This window comes from Cotesia glomerata, linkage group LG1 (genome assembly GCF_020080835.1).
Source record: "Cotesia glomerata isolate CgM1 linkage group LG1, MPM_Cglom_v2.3, whole genome shotgun sequence".
Taxonomy (NCBI): Eukaryota; Metazoa; Arthropoda; class Insecta; order Hymenoptera; family Braconidae; genus Cotesia; species Cotesia glomerata.
In genome coordinates this window covers 8235798-8261242 of record NC_058158.1, presented here as the reverse complement: position 1 = coordinate 8261242, position 25445 = coordinate 8235798, and the positions used below count along the sequence as shown (strand labels likewise).

The following is a 25445-nucleotide window of genomic DNA, read 5'->3' as shown; positions in this document are numbered from 1 at the left end:
AGATCAAGCAATCGCGAATAATTCTGTAGTAACTATCCTGGATACCGATTACACCGGATTCACAATGCTTTACATGTGTCGTCAAGTCAACGAGATTCAGTAATTTAATAATTAAATAAAATACAAACCAAATTTATTTATTTTTCAATTTATTAACTATTTAACTAATTATTTACAGCTTGATTAATCTCTGGTTGCTGTCACGTGACAGGAGACTCAGCGTCAGAAGTTGGAGAAGGCGCTGGTGGGATGCGTTCTCGAACCGCCTGCCAATAGGAGTTATGCGCGGCGTTCGTCAGAGGAACTGCCCTGTCTCAGATTAAATTATTATTTTTTCTACAAAAATGACTCTGTAATGTGAAAATTAGTTTCGAATGAATAATGAATGCAATAATAATAATTTTAGATAAATATTACTATTGTAAGACTGACAGGTGTCAGTGATTACCTCTATGAATTTTTGAATATATTACGGTCGTCTATATATAACAGAGAGCACACGATTTATTTTAGTTTGAGTATTGCATTTATATCAATACTATAAAATTAAAAAATAAAGTTTAATAAAATTAAAAGTCATCATGTTGGTTTTACTTTTTTTTTCTTTAATTACTAGTTCAGTAGCCCAATTTTTAGGAGTTACTAACTGTGCTTTTATACAACCAATGCCAAATTTTCAAATAAACAATGTAATTTTTTATATATTTATTTTTTTTTAAATAACTTGGAACAATTTACTGTCTTATTTATTTTTTAATTTTTGATATTAAGATTTCTTTTAAATCCTTTTTAAAAATTGAAAGTTTTTTTAAATTATTTAATTTATAATGCCGTGACTCGTGAACTATAAATAAATAAAATTTTACTTTATTAAATAATGAATTTTGTTAAATTGCACTGTACTTTTTTAAATATTGACGTTTTTAAAGATATAAGCTCATCCTAATGTTACACTCATCAAAAGCTTTCATTTGAGTACCCACATGCATTTTGATATATTTTTCATATATACATATATATAATATATATAAATATATGAAAAATTGATGTGGGTACTCAAATGAAAGGTCTTGATAAGTGTAACATCGGAATGAGCTTATATCTTTAAAAATATCAGTAGTTCACAAAATACAAGGTAGTTTCTTAATTATGTTAAATTGCACTGTACTTTTTTAACTATTGACGTTTTTAAAGATATAAGCTTATCCCGATGTTACACTCATCAAGAGCTTTCATTTGAGTACTCACATGCATTTTGATATATTTTTCATTTATACATATATATATAATATATATAAATATATGAAAAATTGATGTGGGTATTCAAATGAAAGGTCTCGATGAGTATAACATCGGGATGAGCTTATATCTTTAAAAATGTCAATAGTTCACAAGATACAAGGTCATTTCTCAATTATGTATCTAGAGATAGAGCATTTTCGAATGCAGTATAAATATTTATCATCATAAATTGACTATTTGTGAGAATGATATAAAATCATGAAAAGGCACAACCTTAGGTCAAGACGTTTCCAACGATACCAAATTTAACCATAAAAACTCATTTTATCATATAAATACACTGGTCACAAAATTTTGCTTATTTTCTTAATAATATAGATTAAATAAATAATTAATAACTTAGTTTACAGGAAGGTGGTATGAAATCGAACGTACAGATAATTCATGGCAACTTTTTGAAAGCTGCACTACTATCGATTACGTCTTTAACAGAAATAATAATACACTAGACATCCACGGTCATGTTATTAATACTGAGTATAAAAAATACTAAATAATAAAATTAATATTTCTACTAACGCAGTAAAGAACAACAATTAATTTAATCCTAGGACGGGAGCGAGGCAACATTGGGACGGTGTCGGTTTGGTAGATCCCAATAATCCAGCATCGATGGTAGTTCAGTTGCCACCGCTTGCACAAGTAGAAATGGCAAATTACATTATTGTTGATACAGACTACAGAAATTACTTAGTTGCAGTCCAGTGTGTTACCAGAGGACTCAGGTAATAATCCTAGTTGATTGATAATTTTATATTTGCTGTGGATAAACAATCGAGTTTTATTCAACAGTCCCCCTAATGGCTGGCTACTGTCACGAAGGCGAAACCTTGATCAACGATACATTTCGCGAGGGGAACAAATACTCAGAGAAAATGGGGTCTCGATGTTTACGCTGATTACTAACGACCAACGAAACTGCCAAAATTAAAGGAAAATTCCATATGAATTTTATTACTGCGGCTGCTAAAATAGTATAAATTTTCATTGGTATTTTAACTTTTTATGCTTATAAGCGTAAAGGAACACTTGTATAAATAATTGACAATTTATGAATAAATATTATTGAGCATATGACCCAAATTTTTTTGTGATTCAAATAAAGTCATTAAAAATTTAAGATAATTTTTTTATTTGAAGCATTAACAATTTTCTTGCGAAAAAAATCAAATTATTATTTTTATATTAATGATTTCACAAGTAAATGTGAAAAATAATATTTTAATTCAATTAAAAGTAAAAAGCCCAGTTATTGACACTTGCAATTTTATTTTAATTAAAAAAAAAAAAATTAACTCTAATAAATTAATAAATATAATTTTTGAATTATAAATTTTAGAATAGTTGGTTTTTTGAGACCATTTTTATTCTTTTAGCTAAAATAAAATTGCAAGTGTCACAACTAGGCCAGTGTCAATAACTGGGCCTTTTACCTTACCCTCTTTAAATTTCTTTTCAATAAAAAGTTAAAGCTTTAATTAGTAAAATTTTTGGCGAAGAATACGCCAAAGTTTGATTAAGAAGATTAATATCAAAGTTATTTTTATATTAGCTACTAGTTAGTATTTTATTTTTTGATTGACAGCTGTCAGTGATTAGTTCTATGAATTTTTGAATATATATTACAGTCGTCTATATAAAACAGAAAACACTTGATTTATTTCAGTCCAAGTATTTCACTTATTACTTTTCGGTCAAGTAAACTTTACTAATAGTAACCATGTTGAGTCTTATTTTATTTTCATTGGTCACTAATTCTTTTGCCCAATCATCAGATCTCATTAATTGCTCTTCCGTAACACCAATGGCCGGTTTTCAAGTACAAAATGTAATATGACATGTCTCTAATTAATAAATTTATTTGAAAAAGAGAAAAATTTTTTAACTAATAAATTTTTCAAAATTTTAAAGACAATAAAATTATTCAAAATAATTTTCCTGGGCCAAGAATTTTTCTCTTGAATTAATTTTTTTCAGTGTAATAAATAATTTTAAAACCCAAAAAAATACGCAACAATGTTCTTATAAATTAATATTATTAAATAAATGTCTAATTTTTTAAAATCAGTACACAGGAAGGTGGTATGAAATAGAATACACTCTAAATCCATGGCAAACTCATGAGTCCTGCACTGCCTTTCTGTATCAGTACGATGCAAATAATAATACGCTAGAAATCCGGGGACGAACTTTGAACATTAAGTATGAATAATTAATACTTATGAATAGATATTGAAAATAATTTTTTTGACTTCATTAAAAATAATTGTCACCTAATTTTAGCACAAGATTGAGGCATCAATGTGATGGTATCACTAAAATAAATAATGATAATCCTGCATCAATGTTAATTTACTTGCCACCATTCGCATTACCAGTACCGATAAACTTCATTATTGTTGATACTGATTATGAAAATTACGGAGCTGCTATACAGTGTTCTGCAACTGAGCCTAGGTAATAAATAATTATTTATTATTTAATTTCAATGCCAAGGCAGTATAGCCAGATGGCAAAAGTATACAAAAAGAGTTACAATAAAAGTACACGTATGACTAATGAAAATATAAAATTTCAAAAATATTAGATTTTAAGAATTGATCGTTTTTCTTTACTTTACTTTGGAATGCAATTATGACAAATACAAGAAAAAAAAATAAATTTGAGTATAAAAATTGAGCATTAAAAATTTAAGAGTTAAACTCAGTGGTACAAATTATACAAATTATAGAAGATGATAATCTGAGATGATCTAGAACGATAAACTCGTGTAACAGAAATGTGTAAATGAATATCAAAGGTTTGAAAATTAGGATTCATTGTCTCCTTTAAAAGTTTGAAATTAAGATTCATTATCTCGTTCACGTTTCATGAAGAATTCGAAAGTACTAATTTTAAAAGAATTTAAACTAAGTGAATTTGTGATTTCAAATGATAATTTCCTCCAAATTCGGATCACAGAAACTACGAAGGAATGTTCAAAAGTAGTAGTTAAGAAGTTAGGCGTAATTAGACGAAAAAAAAAAAAAAAAAAAAAAAAAAACAGGAATAATTACAGTATAAAATGTAAAATCAGTCCCGTCGTAATCAAAACTATAAAAATTACAGTTTGAAATAACATTTCTCTAAATTCAATATTTTTATTTAATATTCAGAGCTTTCAATGTAAATATTACATTCTACAATGTAATTCTTATAAAATCTGTAATAATTACAATCTGAAACTGTAATTTTTCCAGTTTTCATCACGAAGCGTCACGTTGCATTATATACTGTAATTTTTCGAGTTTTCTTTTTGCACGCCTCATAGCGCGAAGCGCGTGAGGTTGTGCTTTATACTCGACTCGTCAAGGTCAAGTAATTTTGTGATCTTTAAATGCCTCTATCACAACCATATTACACTTATACATTAATATAAAGATGTACACCGAAAAAACACTTAAATTAAACCATCTTTTACTTTCTAAAATCATTTCATATTGCTATTTTGAAAAAAAAAAAAAACGTTTTGAAAAAAATTTTACGTGGACGTCCGGATGTCACCCCATTTTGAATGTACCAACGATTACTCCCGAACAAATTGATATTTCAAGACCGGATCTTTTTTATTAGTTTAAGAATTCGATAAACTGGGTCCGTATTTCATATCAGTGGCCTAGCTGACGTATTTTTTTTTTTTAATTGAATTTTTATTAAAATTCACTACGATTCAACCGTACAAAGCCAAACGAACTTTTCTTGTTTGTCACGTGAGAACTATGGCGCCACTTGATCAAGCTAGATTTTTATAGACTGCGTGCGCATATGACAAGAAAAAAAGGCGCCGATATTTAAAAAAAAAATAAAAAATACTCTGTAAGAAATTGCTTAGTTATAATTTTTTTTTTTAATCAATTACACAATTAATTTTTTTCTTAAAAAATGAATGAGCGTTATGAGGCATGCATTTTTAGATTTTCCAAACTTTTTCCGTATACTTATAACTTATGTAAATAAATAAATTACTCAATTTTATTCGACAGTCTTCCAAATGCTTGGCTGATAGGAAGAAAACGTACCCTTGAACGAAAATACATTTTGCGTGGTGAACGAGCCCTGAGAGCCAATGGCATCCCGACAAATAGACTAGTATACAACAGGCACCCAAATTGCCCGGAAGATTGGTAGAAATAAATAAATAAATGAATTTATTTATTTGCTTATTAACTTTATATTCTTAACGGTACAATGAAGTACTTGCATAAATATTTGTTTATTTATTTATGAATAAATTGAACATATTCAACCGACTTGTCTTGTTATTATTGAATTGAAGTTGATAATAAGTCCAGATAAACGCGGTAAAATAAAAAGAACTTCCAAGAATTTTATTTAGTTTTTGCCACACGTGTAAGTCGATAACTAACATTACCGAAGTGACAAGCTATTCTTTGTAGATATTGAATAGTAATATACATGTATATGTCATGCTATTTTTACCTTGAATGATACCCACGAGATAATAAAAACGCGCTGTTTGTTAAGCTATGTCATCAGTTTTACTCGCGTATTCGCCGTGAATAGTTGCACTTCTTTTATTTATTGCTCCACAATATTTTACTTAATCTTTACAATGAAGACTCTATTTGTACTTACATTTACTTCAGTTGTAATTAATGGAGCTTTAGCTCAGTCATTGAATTTAGGTCCATGTCCAAAAGTAAAGACAGTTGAAAATTTGGATATTGAAAAAGTGAGTTATTTTTTTTAAGCTAATAAAATTTATTCAAAAAAATTTTAAACAAAATTTTTTATTTTTTCAGTACTCAGGACTTTGGTATGAATACGAACGTAGTTTTCCGATGATTTTTGAACTTGGTGGTAGATGTGTTACCGCCAATTACAGTGGCAATAGCGACGGAACAGTAAAAGTTGTCAATAGTCAAATTTCATCGATGTAAGTCTTTGAAAATAATTTTATTTTAAAACTCTGCAACTTTGTTGCAATATTGAATAAATAATAATTATCATTTTGCATCAAACATATTTTTTGCCGTTAAGTAGTATAATTTTATAGCTAGTTTTTATGAATTAGAAAAAATTGATTACATTACAGAACTGGTTCGGAATCTTCAATAACCGGCACAGCTCGTATTAATGACGAAGCATGCAATAATACGACCTGTGGTAAGTTAATAGTGACATTTCCAATGCCAGTGATTGGAGAAGTCGATGGAACTTACTGGGTTCTTGAAACAGACTATACAACTTATTCTGTTGTATGGAGTTGCACTGACTCTAAAGCTGTTCAGTGAGTTATTTTTTTATTCATTTTATTAATTATTTATTAAATTATTTGTAAAAAAAAAAAAATTACTATCAATAATTATTTTCAGTACATCTTTCGCTTGGGTTTTAACCAGGGATCGAAACCCTTCAGAGGCTGTTGTAAAGCAAGCAACGAGTCTCTACGAAAACAACAACCCCGAGTATATTTTCATGACGAAAACCGATCAAGAAAACTGTTCATAGTTTTTTCGAGTTCTAATATTGATTATACAAATTATTTTATCGCAATAATTATACAAATAAAATCTTTAATGTAGAATAATAAATCTTATTGAATTGAATATTTTTACGAATTTATTTAAATTTCTATTTAATCATTATAATTATTAAGGAAATTACTCATATCTATACACTGAAAAAAAAGTTTTTTTCTACCAAAGAAATGTTTCCTTATCGATAAGAAATTGGTATTCTTATGATTAAAATACACTGATAGAAGGATTTAGTAGAGAATACTAAACTGATTTAGTAACAAAATTTTTATTCATTTATTTGGGAGAAACAAATATTTTCTACCCATCAATATTATTTGTTACAGTTTAATAAATGATTTCTTTTTATGAACAAAGCCTTATTACATGGAAATAAATATTTAGTACCACCAAATAATATTTAGTAACAGGTACTAAATATTTCTTTGGCAAGTATTGTCGGTAGATGGCTATGCTTTAATTCCAATGTTTATGTGATACATAACCTATTCACTAACTTATATTATTTTATTCAGCTCGATTTTGGGAGATTTATTAAACCTTTAGAAACACACATACTCTCAATAAATGGCTTCTATTTATGTCTTTCCTCAGTGGAGTTTAGTTTACATTTTTTAATTTGTCTATTATTGATGTGTTAAAAACTTGTTTTATTTTAAATTTTATAAATGTCTCAAACAAAAAAATATAATTTAATGAGATTCTTTTCTTTATAATACCTTATATTTTTACTTAAAATTATTTATTTTAAGTTAAAAAGTTAAGTTACACGCTAAAATTAATTAAAAAATTCCATATTATGCCATATTAAAAAATTCCAAATGCCATATTAAAGCAAATTTTTTTTTTTAAGGGAGTTGGGAAAGAACGGATAGGGGAAGGGGGGGGGGACCTACTCAGTGGGAATTTTTCCGTAATTGAAAAAATAATCAGACAGCCCAGACTGGGAATCGAACCCAGATCTCTCGGTTACGCGCCAAGGGCTCTACCAGTTAAGCTATCCGAGACAAGTACTGACTACTTTATTCAGTCACGTATATAATAATTTCTTTGATACCAATAAACGATTTATTCAGTACCAATAAATCATTGGTTAAATACTACTAAATATTTATTTGGTGGAACTAAATAAGCTTTAATAAATGATTTAGTACCTATTACTAAATATTTGGTAATGAAAGGTTTTTTACTAAATTATTTAGTATCTGTTACTAAATCTTATTAAATATAACTAAATCCTTCTATCAGTGTACGAAAGTTTTTTAACTATAAGAATACAGTTTTTTCACTGTCAAAAAACTAGTCTTACAATAAAACGTGGTATTTTAAGGTTAAGAATACCAGTTCCCTGGCGGATTCGTGGTCACGATAAAATGATCGTCAAACGACGGTGAATGCACCGTAAATTCACAGTGTTGATAAATGATCGTCGCTTGACTATCGAACGACCGTCGTTTGACAGTGCCTGACGAGTATCGTTGTGAAAATTTTTCACTGTTACTTTAAGATTTTTATTCTGTATAGTTATTATACTTCACTCGTCGAAAAACAAAATTTTTACTTGGTTACCCCGATTTTTTATCTAAGCAAAAATCGTAGATCATCAATCGATCGTCGGTCATTTGACAGTCATTCGAAAAGATATAAATTGTCAAAAAACCGTAACTCGGTGGTGGATGCACAGTGGTCTGTAAGTGAAACGAGCGTGTAATGTCGGTAAGTTAGAAATTTTCACAAGTCAACGATAAGAAAGTGCTGACTATGTTTTTTTTTTTTTATTTCATTAAAAATTCTCAAAGTAAATAAAAAGATAGGCAAATGAGAATTTTCAGTAAATACTCGAGATGAAAAATTTGAAAAAAAAAATTAAATTATTGTAATTTTTTTTATTTCAAAGTAAAATCATAAAAAATTAATCAGATTACATACAATCAACCGTGCTTTCACCGCGTTGCCGAAACCGCCAGGGTTTTTTTTAAATCAAGAAAACTCGAGTAAAAAATTTAGTATTCTAGGTGGAAAAAAATTTTTTTTTCAGTGTACTAATAAATGGAAAACCGGTTTTTTTGTCCGGTTTTACTGCGAAAACTACTAAACCGATAAGAATAATACTTATACAATAAGATACAACGTGTTTCGGAAAAGGTTTTTGTATATGATATGTTGGTGATTACTTATCCGGAATCTATATTTTTTTGATTTAGAAATAATGAATTTTTATTGTAACTAAATTTATTTTATTCGATTGTCATTTGTTTAAAATAAATTTTTTAATTCTATTGGTTATGTTTATATACTAGGCAGATTTCTTCACTTATGAGACCTGGAATTTCTTTAACTGAAACTTTCAATGCTCATTACAAATTTTTTTTTTCATATCAATTATTATTTATTTTTGTAAGAAAAACACGGGAATGTTATAATGATTGCACATTGAAAGTTACAATGAATATTAGCTAGAATAATTACATGGATAAAAGGTGGATGCCAATTCGATAGAATTAGGAATCTGTGCAACTCAAAACAATACTCTAATTAAATTTCAAGTCTAAATCTAAAAATGCAATTCTATAAAGCGCCGGCGAGTAACAGCTAGTAAATGATAAGAGATGATAATTTTTGTAGCAAAAAAAATGGAATTTATCAAATATCTATCGATGATAATAACAGCAATAGATTATTATGATACTTCATTCAATTACATGGTTGAATCTATTATTTGCAGAATAATAACAATTTTTATCGGATATTACGTCGTTAGTGCTGTAGAAATAATTATTTTTTATATATTTATTCTAGATAAAAAATTTTCTTTACAAGATTAGGAAACCAGATTGTTGTTTTTAATTACTCAGGATTATTATGAGTTGATTACTTTTAGTTTTTTGCAAATATATTGTTGAAACATATGGTACAAAAAAAAAATTGACTGCAATATTCTTTAGAATTTTTATTTTTTATTTATCAGGAGTTTATGCATTTGTTAAAGACAAATAATCAAACTTTTTTTTTCGATAAAATACAAAAAGTTCTTCTTATTAATATCCAATTTAATATTTTACTATAATTTTAGACTTCTTGCTTTGTAAAGAAGCATTTCAATGTTTTTGGAATGAGACAATATGTAACAAGTAATTGCAACTTTTATGACCAAGCGGTAGCAAGTTATCAACTAATTGCTTACAAAGTCTAAGGAAATTTAATAACTGTTGTTAATTATTAACAATGTTTGTCATTAGTTGAGTCATACATGTCTATTTCTCTTCTTACTTAATGCATGTAAATATTATTAAAATTTAATTTCAGTACAAAAATTAAAAAAATTTTTAATTTCAATACAAAATTAAAATTAAAATTTCAATATAAAATTTATCCATATTTATTAAATAGTTAATAAATGTTTTTGATTTGTTTTGGAGTTTTACCTAAAAATAAAAAAATTTCTAATACTATTTTTAAAAGTTTATGATTTTTCCGAGTTTAATAATACCAATTATTTAATAATTACAGCGATTAAACTCAATCACGAGGAGTATTGATGATTTTTCATTTTTGAAAGATTATTTTGAAAATGACTATTAAAATAATCATTAAGAAAATAAGTTGCTTTTATTTTTATTATTCAATGACTTACATTGTAGATCAAACGTAAAGATTAAATGCTAATAACAATAACTGATAAATTTAAATGACTTTCAAAGTCGCCGGATGTATGAATGACCTAAATGATATTTTGCTATTTTTAAAAAAGTTCATAAAAATAGTTTTACATCTATGTGGCAAATGATTAAAGACGATATTAAATTTTATGTCAACAGGCATACAGTCGACGCTCTCTGTATTGGACCTCTCTGTATTTGACCGCTCTCTGTCTTTGACCACATTCTTCCTCTGTATTAGACGATTTTACACAGCTCTTATGGACAAGGACGAGTCAAATACAGAGAATGGTCCTGTACGGGCGAGTCAAATACAGAGAGCGTTGACTGTAATTTTATCTAATTAAATTAAAGCTCAAAATAGAAACTTTTTAAATTTAATTGCTTATTAGCGAATAGAATTTAAGAACGTATCTGGATTATGAACCCAAAAAAATAGAATAAAAAGGATCATTTTCTAATTTCTGTACAGTTCTACGAGGTTGTTTTATTAAAAATAATCAAAGAACCAACTAATTAGAATGATGTTTGGTTTAACTATTATTTGCTGCAGCATCCCGCATGAAAAAACTATATATGGCTGTACATATACACTGATAGAAGGATTTGTTTATAGTTAAAAATATTTGTTAATATTTAACAAATCATTTATTAGAGACCACTTTTTAGTCCTTAACAAATATTTTTTAGTATTTAAAAAGATTTATTAATATTTAATAAATGAATATCAGATTTATTAAATACAAACGAATGATTTTAAATACTAAGAAATATTTGTTTAATACTAAAAAATGGTCTCTAATAAATGATTTGTTAAATATTAACAAATATTTTTTAATACAAATAAATCCTTCTATCAGTGTATGGAAAGTTATATGGGGAATATGTGATCATATATAGCGGCAAAATTATATATATGAAATAATAAATGTTTTGTTAATATAATGAAGATATATTTGATTCAATATAAGTTTAAATATATAAATGCCGTATATTACTTAGTATATGTTATAAAATATACTATTATTATATAAAAATTACTTATATAGAAAACTATATAATAGATGAATATATTTTTTGTAAAATATATGTTGAGATAGATTATTACTGTATACTTTCATTTATAAAATTTCAATTATATGGCAATATATATTATTTTATTATCAAATACCATACATAATACCAGATATTTATGATATGTCGAAATAGGTCAAAACGGAAAGATTAATAAAAAAAAAAAAAAATTAATAGTTTGTCGTATATCTTAAGTTTCAAGAGCAACTTGATCAATCGAGTTCAACTTCGAGTTCAACACTTCGATCAACGGTCGAAGCAAATCTGAATTTCAATAAATTAGTAACACATCACAAAACATTTTCTTTTTTTTTATAACTTTTTTTCAGAGAATTATTTGGCCTCAGCATTCTATTGTAATTTTGGTACCAATGCTAATATTAAAATTATATTGAATATATAATTTAAAGTATATTTTAAATTATACTGAAAAATACATTGTTCTTATTCTATTTATAATATAGTATTGATTATAATATGTACGATATATTTAATCATATGTAGCTGAAAATATAATTGAAATATATGTTATGAGTATAACATCAATACATAATACTACGTATATCATTATTGTATATATGAAACGGCAAAATTTTGCATATGGGTCCTTATATAATCACATATATTTTTATATATGTAAAATATAATTTTTTGTATATGATGAAGGATATATAGCTTTTTCATGTGGGATTACAGTCAGTTAATTAAATGTTTATAGTTTGCTGATAAATACTATGAAATTGAAAGAAGCTTCAATCTTTGGGAAGTCAGTGGCAAGTGTCCGACATCTCATTATCTACAACTACCACACAGTAAAAAATTTTTCGTCATTGTGTGAAGTGTAAAAATTATTGTGTAGAATAATAAACTCTAATGTGTAGAATTTTACATTCTCATGTGTTGATTTAACACACTAGAATGTAGAATTAACATAAGTTTGTGTAAAAATAGTCCGTAACACAAATATTTATGTTAAATTTGACGAAAATTTTTTTACTGTGCAGACAACGAAATACAAGTTATCCATTGCGATATTTCAGAAATGTGAGGTTTTAATTTGATTTATTTTGAAGACACATTTTTAAATCTTTAATAATTATTTTAAAACTGATATTCTTTAGAACTAAAATGGAATCAGGACTTATTGGTAGAGCAACAGTAAATGGAACAAAATTAAATGTGCAATACCATATTCCTATCGTAGGTGATAAAACTAGAGATATCTGGGTAATAGACACTGATCACGATACCTTCGCAGTTCTTTGGGCCTGCACTGACTACGGATTCATACAGTAATTTTTTTTATATTCAAAGTTTTAGCTTAAAATGTATTATTAATCAATTATTAATTATTAATTATTAATTACAGCGTTGCATACGGATGGACACTTGTAAAAAAATCTTATATTAACCGAGATTTTTCTGCACAAATTCAAACTGCATTACGTTTTTAATCACTTAAATTTTTATATATATTTCTTTTAATATTTATAAGATTTTTCTGAAATAAAAATGAATTAAAATTAATAATTTTTTTGCCCCTGATTATTTATAATATTTATATTGTTATCAATATGTTATATATAAAAATATTTTCTTACGTACGCTTGATTAAATTTTAACGCACTTGATTCAAAGATAATAAATAAATGAATTGATGAAAGAAAAAACAAAATTTTTCAGATAAAAATTTGACACTGTGGTGATAAAAGTGTTGTATTGCTTAAAGAACTTTTTTTTAATTAAGTGAGATTATTTATTATGCTATAAAAATTATTAAATAAAAAAAATATATTATGTTACATACAATAGTGATTTTTTGTGTTACTTTATTTGCTTACGCTGAAGAAATTAGTCCTGGTCGTTGTCCACATATAATGTTAGATACTAAGTTAAATTTATTGAAGGTTAGTATTTTTATATATTAAAAAACAAATTATTTTACAATAAAACAAGAGATCAAAATCAGATAATCGGTTTTTAGTATCAAGGACAGTGGCATGAGTACAAAAGAAGCACTAATATTTGGAGTAATACGGAGAAATGTACATCAATGACATACAAAAAAATTGGAAACCGATGGACGGTCATATTTGCAGGGATTTCATTAGTGTAATTGTTTTTATTTTTTCATTACTGGATTTTTTATTTTGGTTTAAAAAATAACGAAAATTTGTGCTCGCTAAATATTATGTTATCGCTTCTCATTAGCGCCACCTGATATTTGCCATAATAACAGTAGCGATCGTCGCTTGATATTGATTCCGCGACCGATGAAGCAGGTAACCGTTACCTCAATGAGTCGGTAGTACCGACTATCAATCAGTAATTATTAATGATAAATTTTTTGCGTGTGTATTTAAAAACTTGGAATTAAATCCGCTTAAAAAATAAATTTCTATCTTTATCAAGAGTTTTCAATTTACTAGCTTTATTAGTTTGATATATAATAAATTAAATTACATTAAAGTAACTGATTATTTTCAAAAATAATTATGTTATTAAATCTATATTATTAAATGTAGTATTGAAATTTATACGTCGTTTTATTAAAAACCATTTTATTAAAATGTTTAATAAATTTATTTATGTGTAGTTTAATAAATGTTAAATAAACTTTCATCAAGTATTGTTTTTTAATTTAATCCGTGCATTTTTTAATTTCAAATATATTCCATGCATTGCTAATTTTTACTTATAACGACTGTCGGCTCCCGCTTGGAAAAGGTTTATATGTTCCAAAATATATGATTAAATATATTAATATTATAATGTGATATATGGAACGATATATAAAATCATATCTATAATTTTGCCACAATAATATAAAAAAATATATTGTAAATAAATATATCATTCTCATGTATAAATCATATATTCATCAATATATTTGCTTCATGTATGCACGATCCATATGTGTATCGGTACAACTTTTTACATATTGATACCTTATACTTAAAATAATGTATCGATAAATATATGGTATCACATATATTCTTCATATACAGTACATGATATATTAAATATGATTTTTATATATTCGGTAATATAGCAGATAATATATACTAAGCGATGTATGGATCACCATATAATAATGAATATATTATTTGAAATACATGGTTCCATATATAGAATAAAATTATACTTTTCAATATAGACAATTTTGCCGCCATATATTCATCACTCATTTGCAATATATTGTATAATATATTTTAACGACCATTAACAGGAGGTCCCTTCAATGTCATTATAAACGGTTTTCACTGAATTATTTATTATTTATGAAGGGATGATTAACGAATAAATAAAAAAAAATATATATCAAGTATAAAAATCGCTTGAATGTTTATTAAAAAATTTTTATACTTTAGACCTGGTTATACTGGCTCCCATTCAACAACATTTTCCGATGTATCGCTCATTGGCAATAGTAAAATTGGAGTGACTAATTACCAAGCCATTTTAGGCCTGGGTTATAGCGAGTATTATATTCTTGAAACGGACAACGAAAACTATTCGATTGTTTGGAGTTGCGTGAACAAAGGAACTGGACAGTAAGTAAATTTGAATCCTACACGGAGAAAATTTTATAGTAGAGTTTACTATCTAGTTATGGTAAAATCTATTAACTGAATTCGATAGTAGTAAATATTATTTAAATAATTATGTAAACCATCTGAATTGTAATAGTTACCATCCTGATGGTAACTACTACTATTATGATGGTAATCAGTAATAATAGCTATTATTATTTTAACTAGTTACTACTATTATCAAAATCGTAATTCCTAATATAACCTGATGGTTACAGTTACCATCAGTAATAATAATAGCTAGTATCTAAGCTAGTAAAAAATATTAAAAAAATTAAAAATTTGCATTAGCGTGGATGCATTTCTGAATGAACTAAAAGCAGTTTTAGCGCAGTTTAGTACACAAAAAATCGGGATTAAATTCGGATTGAATGTATATTTAAATTTTTATTTGTCTAAAACAAGTTTCAACGCCAAATTTTTCAAAAAAAATTTGGAATTCCCAAAGAAATCAAAATTTTCAATAAAATTAAAATTTAAAAAAAATTTAAAAAAAAAATTTTTATCTTACAAAAAATTTTTAAAAAACATAATTTTCAAAAAATCTAAGATTAAAAAAAAATTTTGAATACAATGAAGCTTTAAACTAATTATTAATCATAATTATCTAATTATTTAAATTAAAATTTTCCCTTTAATAATTTCAATTAAAGAGAGCATACTCTTTGCTCCAGTTGATGGTATCGTATTTTGAAATGCACCGAACCAGCTTGACTACATGTAATTTTTCTTCTGCATTGAATTAAATTAAATAATTAAATTGACACAAATTTTCAAAACTAGCAACTATAATAAATAAAATTTTGCTTAATTGTATAATGATTTTCGTTAAAGTGTACTTTACTTTCTTAACTATTGACATTTATGAAGATATAAGCTCATTTCGATATTACAATCATAACGAGCTTTCATTTGAGTCCCCACTTGCATTTTTGATATATTTTTCATATATACATATATATACATATATATAATATATATATGTATATATGAAAAATATATCAAAAATGCAAGTGGGTACTCAAATGAAAGGTCTCGATGAGTGTAATGTCGGGGTGAGCTCATATCTTTAAAAATGTCAATGGTTTACAATGTCATTTCTTAACTATTGACATTTTTAAAGATATAAGCTCATTCCGATGTTACACTTATCAAGAGCTTTTATTTGAGTACCCACATGAATTTTTATATATTTTTCATATATACATATATATAATATATATAAATATATGAAAAATTGATGTGGGTACTCAAATGAAAGGTCTCAATGAGTATAATGTCGGAGTGAGCTTATATCTGTAAAAATGTCAATAATTCACAAGATATAAGGTCATTTATTAATTATGAATCTAGAGATAGAGTATTTTCTCTTAATGATATTCTCTTAATTATATAGATGATAGGATTACAATTAATTTAATTATTATGGAACCATTAAATGAGATTTCATTATTTTATTTTGTGAAAAAATATTAATAATTGATAATAATAAGACTTTTTTAGTAACCCAAATCTTGGATGATTGCTATTTTGATAATCATAGTCAATCATTAAAAATAATCAATAACAGCTCTAATATTTGGAAATTTTTATCATATAGTATGGATTTAAACGATTGTGTTATTATTTGTTTTAATATTTTAAAGGAAAAAATGTTCATAGCTAAAATATGGATGCAAATAAAGAATTAATTTAAATAAATTTATATTATTTTTTCTTTTAGAATTTTTACAATCTGAGATGGTTACAGTTACCATCTTCGATTATAGCAGTTATAATTTTTAATAATTACAATTATCATTTTCGATAGTAATCGTTACTATTATTAATAGTAACTAGTACAATTGTCAATGATAACACCTATTATTTTGGGACTAATTAATTTTATTACCATTCCAGATAGTAGGAGTTAATATTTTCGTATAGTAAATACTATTATTAATTTTTCTCCGTGTACAATTATATATTGCTACACAGAAAAAAAAAGTTTTTGAATCAAGTATATAATTTTGAAGAACTTGATATTTTTGATTTGAGTAGAAAAATCCTTGATTTAAGGAAATTTTTCGTGATTTAAGGAAATTTTACTTGATTCAAGAATATTTCGTCTTGATTCAGGACAATTATCTTCTTTAAAATTATATTCTTGTTTTAAGAATTTTCCTCTTGAATCAAGTTAATTTTTTTTTCAGTGTATGACTTTTTTTTTCAGCAAGAGAAATGCCTGGATTCTTAGTAGAAAGAGACGCCCAACCATAGATATTGACAAAATAGCCAGGATAACATTTGCGAAACATTGTATTGAAATACCAGCAATGTCTAAAGTTAATCTCGATGATTGCTAACAAAGTTTATTAATTATAGTTATAAATTTTTTTTTTTTTTTTTTAATAGATTTATTACGCGTGATTTTAAAATATTATGTTTTTCTGTGATCAATTTCTAGCTTAATTTTTAGGAATTAAAAAAAAATATTTATAAGAGATTTGTTAATTTTATAAATTTGAAATAAAATTTTTAAAAAATCGTTGAAAGGTGATTACTTTTATGAACATATTTTTTATTTATTTTTTTATTAATAGATATCAAATTTTTTTTTTTTTTCATCGTACAATCTTTTTTTTAATGTGAATATTAGGATTAATTTTCATGAATTAGAAACATTTAATAGCCACTTTTGTTGTTGTTAATAAATGGCATTAATTATAAACAAAATGAAAGAAATTTTATTTGAAAATTACCTTTAAATTTATTTATCATTTTTTTATGAGCAATATTTTTTTTAAGTTTTTTTTCAACAAGTTTTACCGTAAATTTTTCTAAAAATTGTATTTATACCATAAAATAAATAAATTTTTTTAATAATTTTTGTTTAAAAGATGCACAGTAAACAATTTTGCGTGATTGCGTAAAAAAATTTTGTGTTAAAAATTTTTATGTTAAATATTTAACACTTTTTTGCATTAATTTAACAGAATAAATTATAAATTTACTTGCTAATAAATCAAGGCCCGTATTATATTGAATTCAACGGTAATTTTTAAAGAAAATTTATTTCCGTAAATATTTTAAATTAATAAAACAATCATAATCGTATTATTTTATTTTTTTCCAATCGTAAACAAATATTGTTATCGATTGCAATCATTTCAGTTGTTTTTTTTTATTGTTTTAAAAATATCGTTTCAGCTGACTAAAGTTATTAACGTTTTAAATATCGTTGAAAAAATGGATTAAAAGCAATTTTATTACATCAGTTAAAACGGTCGAAAATAACGTTGCTTGTCTGAAAGCGCAGAATAATTTCCAATTACAATGATACGTACTTTGATAGTTTTTTGTCTAATAGTCGGAGCTTTTGCTCATCCGGATTACGGCCCTTGTCCTCGAGTCCCTACTGAATACGTGGATGTAAATAGGGTGAGTCTATTTCCTTAAAAGAAAATTATTTATTAAATGTAGAATCTTTCTTTATATCATAATTATTTTATATAATTGCAATCAGAGTGCTTATAATAATTCGATGGTTTTCTGACGCAATCTCGTATCTCAAAAATGACAATTTTAGAGATGAAAAATAGAGAGAGGTGAAAAATAGCCTATAAACAATTAATATTCATCTAAAAACAATATTTATTAATTGTATTTTTTAAAAATACTATTGTATTTATTATTACTGGTTAAAATTTTTTTTCAGTAACGCGTTTATAATTAACTAGCTGTTACTCACCCGCTCCTCTGGGCACTTTATAGAATTGCATTTGTAGATCTAGACTCGAAATTTAATTAGAGTATTGTTTTGACTTGCACAGATTCCCAATTCTATCGAATTGGCATCCACTTTTTATCCATGTAATTATTCTAGCTAATATTCATTGTAACTTTCAATGTGCAATCATTATAACATTCCCGTGTCTTTCTTACAAAAATGAATAATAATTGATATGAAAAAAAAAATTTGTAATGAGCATTGAAAGTTTCAGTTAAAGAAATTGCAAGTCTCATAAGTGAAGAAACCTGCCTAGTATATAAAAATAACCAATAAAATTAAAAAATTTATTTTAAACAAATGACAATCGAATAGAATAAATTTACACGGAAAAAAGTAAACTGTAATAAATAACAGTCGATTTATAATAAGTGATGATCAACTGCTAAAAATTACCATTTCAAACAGTAAAATCGTGATTTTACTATTCACTTTATAATATTTACCATTTAAACATTACAATTTACTCTTTACATGGAAGAAAATACTATTTCAAACAGTAGTATTCGATATGTAAATGTCTAAAATGTTAAAGTATAATAATTAAGAATTCAGACTTTGATATTTATCATTTCGTACCTAAAAAATGATGTTATGATATGTAAAAAGTATAAAATAAAGTTAGTAAATTTCTAATACAAGCAACGTCAATATTTGCAAAGTAAAATGGTAAATTTTAAACGCAACGCTAAAAATCAAACTGTAATTATTGACTTGCTTGGACTGGTAAAATGTATATTTTAAAAGTATAATTTTTACTGTTTCAAATATTAAATTCTCCCAGAGTGAGACCCCCTTCTCTTTCATCTGAGTTCCCCTTCTCCTCATAATATGGACTATATATTGAAATGGCAATTTTTACTATTTGAAACTGTAATTTTTAAAGATGAAAGAGTCGTTATTTACTATAGTGACAGCTACTAATCACTCATTTTGGATATTAAATTATAAATTGTGGCTTTTATACTTTCTACATTAAGTTCTGTAATATTTATAATTTTGCCACCCCGATGTCCGCTTTACTGTTTGAAACTATAAAAATTAACCGGAATCCGAGTGAATATTACAGTTTACTTTTTTCCGTGTAGTTACGATAAAAATTCATTATTTCTAAGTCAAAAAAATATAGGTTACAGATAAGGGCGATTCCGTACTCGCGGGTGCAACATTTAGACTCACTCATCAAGGCTTCTTACTAAGAAAATAAAAACTCTTTTTGAAAAAATGACTGGTCGCAGGATTACATTGTAATCTGTTTTACAAAAATTAATATAAAAAACATTTAATAAAATGTCTAAATAGACACAGGAGAGGTTCAAAGTGCTATCGCGGGTGCAACGAAATCGGCCCACCATTAAAGGTCATGAAGCTAGAATGAAAAAAGTCTGTTAATTATGGAATATTTATTAAATTATTTTTACATTCTTTAAAAGAATACAAAACAAACTAATTATTAATTTAAATAAAATTATTAAAAGAAATAAATGTTATAAATTATTCACTTTTTATCCAGTCGCGGGTGCAACGTAAAACTATCGCGGGTGCAACACGTCTCACTGTAGTAAATATAAACATTTCCATGTAACTTTAAATTAAAGATATGAGATCATAGATACTGTATCACTAATTAGCACTTTCCTATGTAACTAAAATAAATTATTTGTTTGGAATGGTCGGCGATTTATCAGACTTAAGGTTCATCTTCAGAATCGCTGTAAACATCAGAAATGCGTAACTTTTGCGTAACTTTTTTTGCAACTTTTCTACGTTTTTTTTTAGTAGCAGTTATCAAAACTAATTTGCTTTTCAAATTAAACTTCGACGTTCGTGCAACACAAATGCTCTTACCCTCCTCAAATTGAAAAAAATTGGTATAAAAAAAAGTAACAAATACTGTGATTTAAAAATTTATGTCAAAAATCGTCTCCCGTGGAATCGCCCATAAGTAATCACCAACATATCATATACTAAAACCTTCTCCGAAACACGCTGCATCATATGGTATAAGTATTATTTCGATCGGTTTAGTAGTTTTCGCAGTATAACTGGACAAAAAAACCGGCTCTCCATTTATTAGTATAGATTATTAATTTTTCAGTTGAACCCTTTCATCTTCAAAAATCGAGATACGTGGTTGCTTTAAAAAACCCTCGAATCGTAAAATTGTTGTTATTAATATTTTTTAAATTTGTAATTAATTGTATTTTTATTTTTACTTTGCCATTTGGCCATTAGGCTTTGGCATAAATAAATAAATAAATAAATAATCTAATCTTCTTTCTCAAAAGCTTCATTTAATAAAACTCGTTATCTTAGATGGCTGGAAAATGGTATGGTTACGCACGTAGCAGTAATAATAAAGATGAAGCTGAAAGATGTCCTATATTTAATTGGATTCAAACCGATGACGGCCGAACGCTATTCGTTTTCTCTGACATTTCAGCATTGTATTTTAAAAATTTCATATATTAATTATTAGATTAGTTATCAGAAACCTTGTTAACATTAATTATATCATTTTATTATTTAGAATCAATGATAATTCGACAATAGTCGCTGATGTAAATGTCGTTAGTAATTCACTATTTTTGAGGGCGCACATTCCGGTTTTAGAAGTCGAAAGAAAGCATCATTACATTGTTGAGACAGATTATGACAATTACGAAATAGTATACGAATGTGTAGAGCAAGGACCTCATCAGTGAGTATAAAATCAATAATAATTAATTAACCATGATAGTTTGTTGTTATAACTTTGTAATGTGTATAGCATTTCCAATGAGTGGGTTGTAACGCGAAGTCTGCAAACAAACAAGAACTTAGACAATATTATCCAGAATGCATACAGAAGAAGAGGTCTTCCAGTTTTACCGCTGGATAAAGTCAATCGAAAAATTTGCTTGCAAAAATAAAAAATTTTACTGATAAATAATTTTGTTAAACTAAAGATGTTAAACAATTAATTAATATGATTGCAATAAATTATGTTGAATAAACACATGCTTTCTAATTATTTTACTTTTTATTTATTTAATTATAAAACTTTTTATGAGATTATAAAATTTAAAATTTTCGGCATTAAATACACATGGAGGAAAAAATTTAGCTATAGGAACTCTATAGTAGTTAGTTAGTTGTAAAAAGTTCCAGTAGGTTAACGTATTCTTATGGTAACAATACCGTTTGGCTCCTGCAACTCTACATCGTTGAGCTCTGAGAGCTAAACGTTATTTACCTCTCACAACTCTACAGGATCGTTCTGAGACTATAACAAATTTTTGGCAGTCTGCTTAGTAATTTTTTTTTTACAATTTAGCATTGATAATTTAATAAATAAATTCGGCAGAACGAATTTATATTGCCAACAATAATTGTATATGACAAATAAGAATAGTATTATAATAGAAATAAAATAATAATAGAACTTATATTACAAATAAAAATTATTTGTAAAATAAAAATATGGTCGTCACAAAATTATCTTATTTTCTTAATTATATCAATAAATATTGGACATAAAATCACTACCGTATATGCACAAGAAAAGATAAATAAACGAAAACAAATTTTATTTTGTGTTAAATGAGGTCTTTTTAATGTATTCCGATAACTTATTACTTATCACAATATATTCAACTAATAAATTAAATTAACAGTCACTGCAAATGAACCTTGAAAAACCATAAATACAAAACTGTTCTAACGAAATTTAATAAAAATTTAGTAAAACTGTTCAACGTAGAGCGCTCCCAACTATACCGTTTGGCTCACGTAGAGCTCTGAGAGCTCAACAACATTGAGTTATCAGAACTAAATAACATTATGTTACTGTAACTCTACAACGAATAGTAAACTGTGTATAGTTGTGGTAACTCTACAGTTAGGTTATCAGAACGAAATTTTTTTCCGTGCAGTACTGCATGTTATACGCGCCATGTTGTTTTTTTTTATCAAAGTTCAGTATAGCGCCGTAAAGAGTAAATCAAGTAAGCATTATTAATGTACATATTTTTTAATTATTCGTTTCTAATGATTTATATATTCATGTTGGATTCTATAAAATCATTGCATGTCTACAAGATTAACTGTCATCAAATAATTGTATTACTTTGAATAGATAATTCCAATTATTTACTCATAACTTGTGTAATTGAGTAAGTTATTAAATATCTGCTTTGAATTATTTTTACTAAGTTATGGCATGAAATATGAATATTAAAGTTCTTTATATAATTTTTGTAAACTGATTAATTAATTTTTAGATTAAATAATGGCAGAATCTAAAAAATGACAACAATGGTAATGACGATAAGATCATAATTAATGAATTACAATAATTATATCTAGCAACCTTGCAGTCACTATGTGACTGCCGTGACTTGTGAACTATAATTAAATAAAATTTTGCTTTATTAAATAATGACTTTTGTTAAATTGCACTGTACTTTTTTATCTATTGATATTTTTAAAAATATAAGCTCATTTCGATGTTACACTCATCAAGAGCTTCCATGTGAGTACCCACATGCATTTTCATATATTTTTCATCTATACATATATATAATACATATAAATATATGAAAAATTGTTGTGGGTACTTAAATTAAAGGTCTTGATGAGTGTATCATCGGGATGAGCTTATATCTTTAACAACGTCAATAGTTCACTAGGGTCAATACAGGGTCATTTCTTAACTATGTATCTAGAGATAGAGCATTTTCAAATTTAGCCTAAATAGATAGATAGATAGATAGAAAAATTTATTTGATCCTAGAGTTCTAAGCTCCTTCAGGACCATCAACAATACATAAATTTTATCATTTACATGTATACATTTGATACAGTGTTTTTAATACAATTTAAATATTTGATATTAAATTATTAAAAGTAAGAACATATTAATTCTTAAAATAATAACATATTAACAGAGAAATAATAACATTAACATTTATTGTAAGAAGAAGTCATAGCAAGCCTGCTGAAATTGTTCGAAATTGTCAATTAATGTAATTTCGGCCGGTAACGAGTTCCAAACTTTTATACCATGAATTAGGAAAGAGTTTTCATAAATTGCACAATTACTTTTTGGCAGACGTAGATAATCATTCCTGACGTCACCTCTCCTTAGCACAATCGGCAGAAATTCTAAATTCGATTTAAATAATTGACAGTAATTTAACTTAATTTCTTTGTAAAATAAACAAGCTATGAAATAATCTCTTCTAACATCAAGTTTTAACCAGCCTAATTTTTTATAATACGGAGTAGTGTGCTCAAATCTCGAAATTTTAAAAATATATCTTATACATGAGTTTATTTTACGCTGCAATCTATGCTGTAATTTGCCTGAGATGTTTGTATAAGCAGCACAGCAGTAATCGAAGATGGGAAAAATCAAGGTCGTAACCAATTTTATGCGTAACTGTTCATTAAAAATTTCATTATTAATTTTTAGTTGCGCTAGCGTTTTCATCGCACGAATACATACGCTTACAACTTGATTCTCCCACGATAGAGTATTATCAATTATCAAACCCAAGTATTTAACTGATTGTACATATGGAATCACATGATTACTGACAATTATATTTTGGGCACTTTTACAAAAATTACTGCTAACTCTCTGCCTACTTCCTAGTATAATAGCACTAGTTTTTGTAGCATTCAATTTCAAGCAATTTAAATTGCACCAATCAACAATTTTTTCTATCTCATTATTCAACATAGCAACATATTCATTAATTTGCGATGGGCAACATGAAGCATATATAATTAGATCGTCTGCATAAAATAAATATTTACATTTTAACCGTTTCGCAAGATCAGAAATATATAAAGAAAAGAGTAAGGGTCCAAGCACACTACCCTGAGGTACGCCATTTATAATATCCTTCCAAGATGACTCATCACCATTGAAATAGACCGACTGTCTTCTTTGAGTTAAGTAAGAGTTAATCCAATCTATTGATGAATCAGAGAAGTTCATAAATTGTAATTTATGCAATAACCTTTTGTGGTTTACCGAGTCAAACGCTTTACTTAAATCAAAGAGTACAGCTATGGTTATATTAGATTCATTCATCGCTAGTCGTACATCATCACAAAATTTTATTACCGCAGTCTGAGTGTTTAAACCTTCTCGAAAGCCGGTCTGATATTTATCCAAATAATCATTGTCATTAATGTATCTCACAATTTGATCATGCACACACCGTTCTAATGCTTTTGACAAATTAGATAATAATGATATAGGTCGATAATCAGTACAATCAGAGGCATTAGGTTTCTTTGGAATGGGTATGATATGTGACAACTTCCATTCTATCGGAAACACTCCCGTAGACAAAGACTTATTAAATAATTCTGTAATTAGCGGCAGTAGGAATGACAATGTACATTTATATGATTTAATTGAAAACTTATCAGGTCCTACTGAATTCGACGTTATACGCATTATCGATTTTTTAAATACTTATCATCATAAATTAACTATTGGTGAAAATGATAT

General features: G+C 26.6%; 5 protein-coding genes and 1 long non-coding RNA gene across 6 annotated transcripts; all 6 read left to right on the top strand.

Moving 5' to 3' along the window:
* The first annotated feature begins 333 nt into the window (after positions 1-333).
* On the top strand, positions 334-2379 carry LOC123267488 (apolipoprotein D-like). The gene is made up of 4 exons (XM_044732148.1): positions 334-689; positions 1646-1779; positions 1854-2027; positions 2095-2379. Exons 1-4 carry the CDS (start codon positions 582-584, stop codon positions 2231-2233), a joined length of 555 nt encoding a protein of 184 aa, XP_044588083.1. The 5' UTR covers positions 334-581; the 3' UTR covers positions 2234-2379.
* A 574-nt stretch (positions 2380-2953) lies between these two features.
* LOC123265959 (apolipoprotein D-like) lies at positions 2954-5591 on the top strand. Its single transcript, XM_044729961.1, has 4 exons — positions 2954-3130; positions 3371-3504; positions 3586-3759; positions 5325-5591. The coding sequence occupies exons 1-4, from the start codon at positions 3023-3025 to the stop codon at positions 5467-5469; spliced, it is 561 nt and encodes a 186-aa protein (XP_044585896.1). The 5' UTR covers positions 2954-3022; the 3' UTR covers positions 5470-5591.
* A 236-nt stretch (positions 5592-5827) lies between these two features.
* On the top strand, positions 5828-6911 carry LOC123265952 (apolipoprotein D-like). Its single transcript, XM_044729949.1, has 4 exons — positions 5828-6034; positions 6105-6238; positions 6398-6592; positions 6678-6911. The coding sequence occupies exons 1-4, from the start codon at positions 5915-5917 to the stop codon at positions 6811-6813; spliced, it is 585 nt and encodes a 194-aa protein (XP_044585884.1). The 5' UTR covers positions 5828-5914; the 3' UTR covers positions 6814-6911.
* Positions 6912-12285: 5374 nt separating this feature from the next.
* LOC123271511 lies at positions 12286-13017 on the top strand. The gene is made up of 3 exons (XR_006510898.1): positions 12286-12619; positions 12697-12867; positions 12945-13017. It is a non-coding gene; the product is annotated as an uncharacterized LOC123271511 (long non-coding RNA).
* Positions 13018-13271: 254 nt separating this feature from the next.
* Positions 13272-17569, top strand: LOC123269677 (lazarillo protein-like). Its single transcript, XM_044735516.1, has 4 exons — positions 13272-13482; positions 13560-13687; positions 14947-15129; positions 17381-17569. Exons 1-4 carry the CDS (start codon positions 13372-13374, stop codon positions 17511-17513), a joined length of 555 nt encoding a protein of 184 aa, XP_044591451.1. The 5' UTR covers positions 13272-13371; the 3' UTR covers positions 17514-17569.
* An 853-nt stretch (positions 17570-18422) lies between these two features.
* On the top strand, positions 18423-21922 carry LOC123269599. Its single transcript, XM_044735435.1, has 4 exons — positions 18423-18588; positions 21254-21384; positions 21468-21638; positions 21708-21922. Exons 1-4 carry the CDS (start codon positions 18484-18486, stop codon positions 21847-21849), a joined length of 549 nt encoding a protein of 182 aa, XP_044591370.1. The 5' UTR covers positions 18423-18483; the 3' UTR covers positions 21850-21922.
* Positions 21923-25445: the final 3523 nt, after the last annotated feature.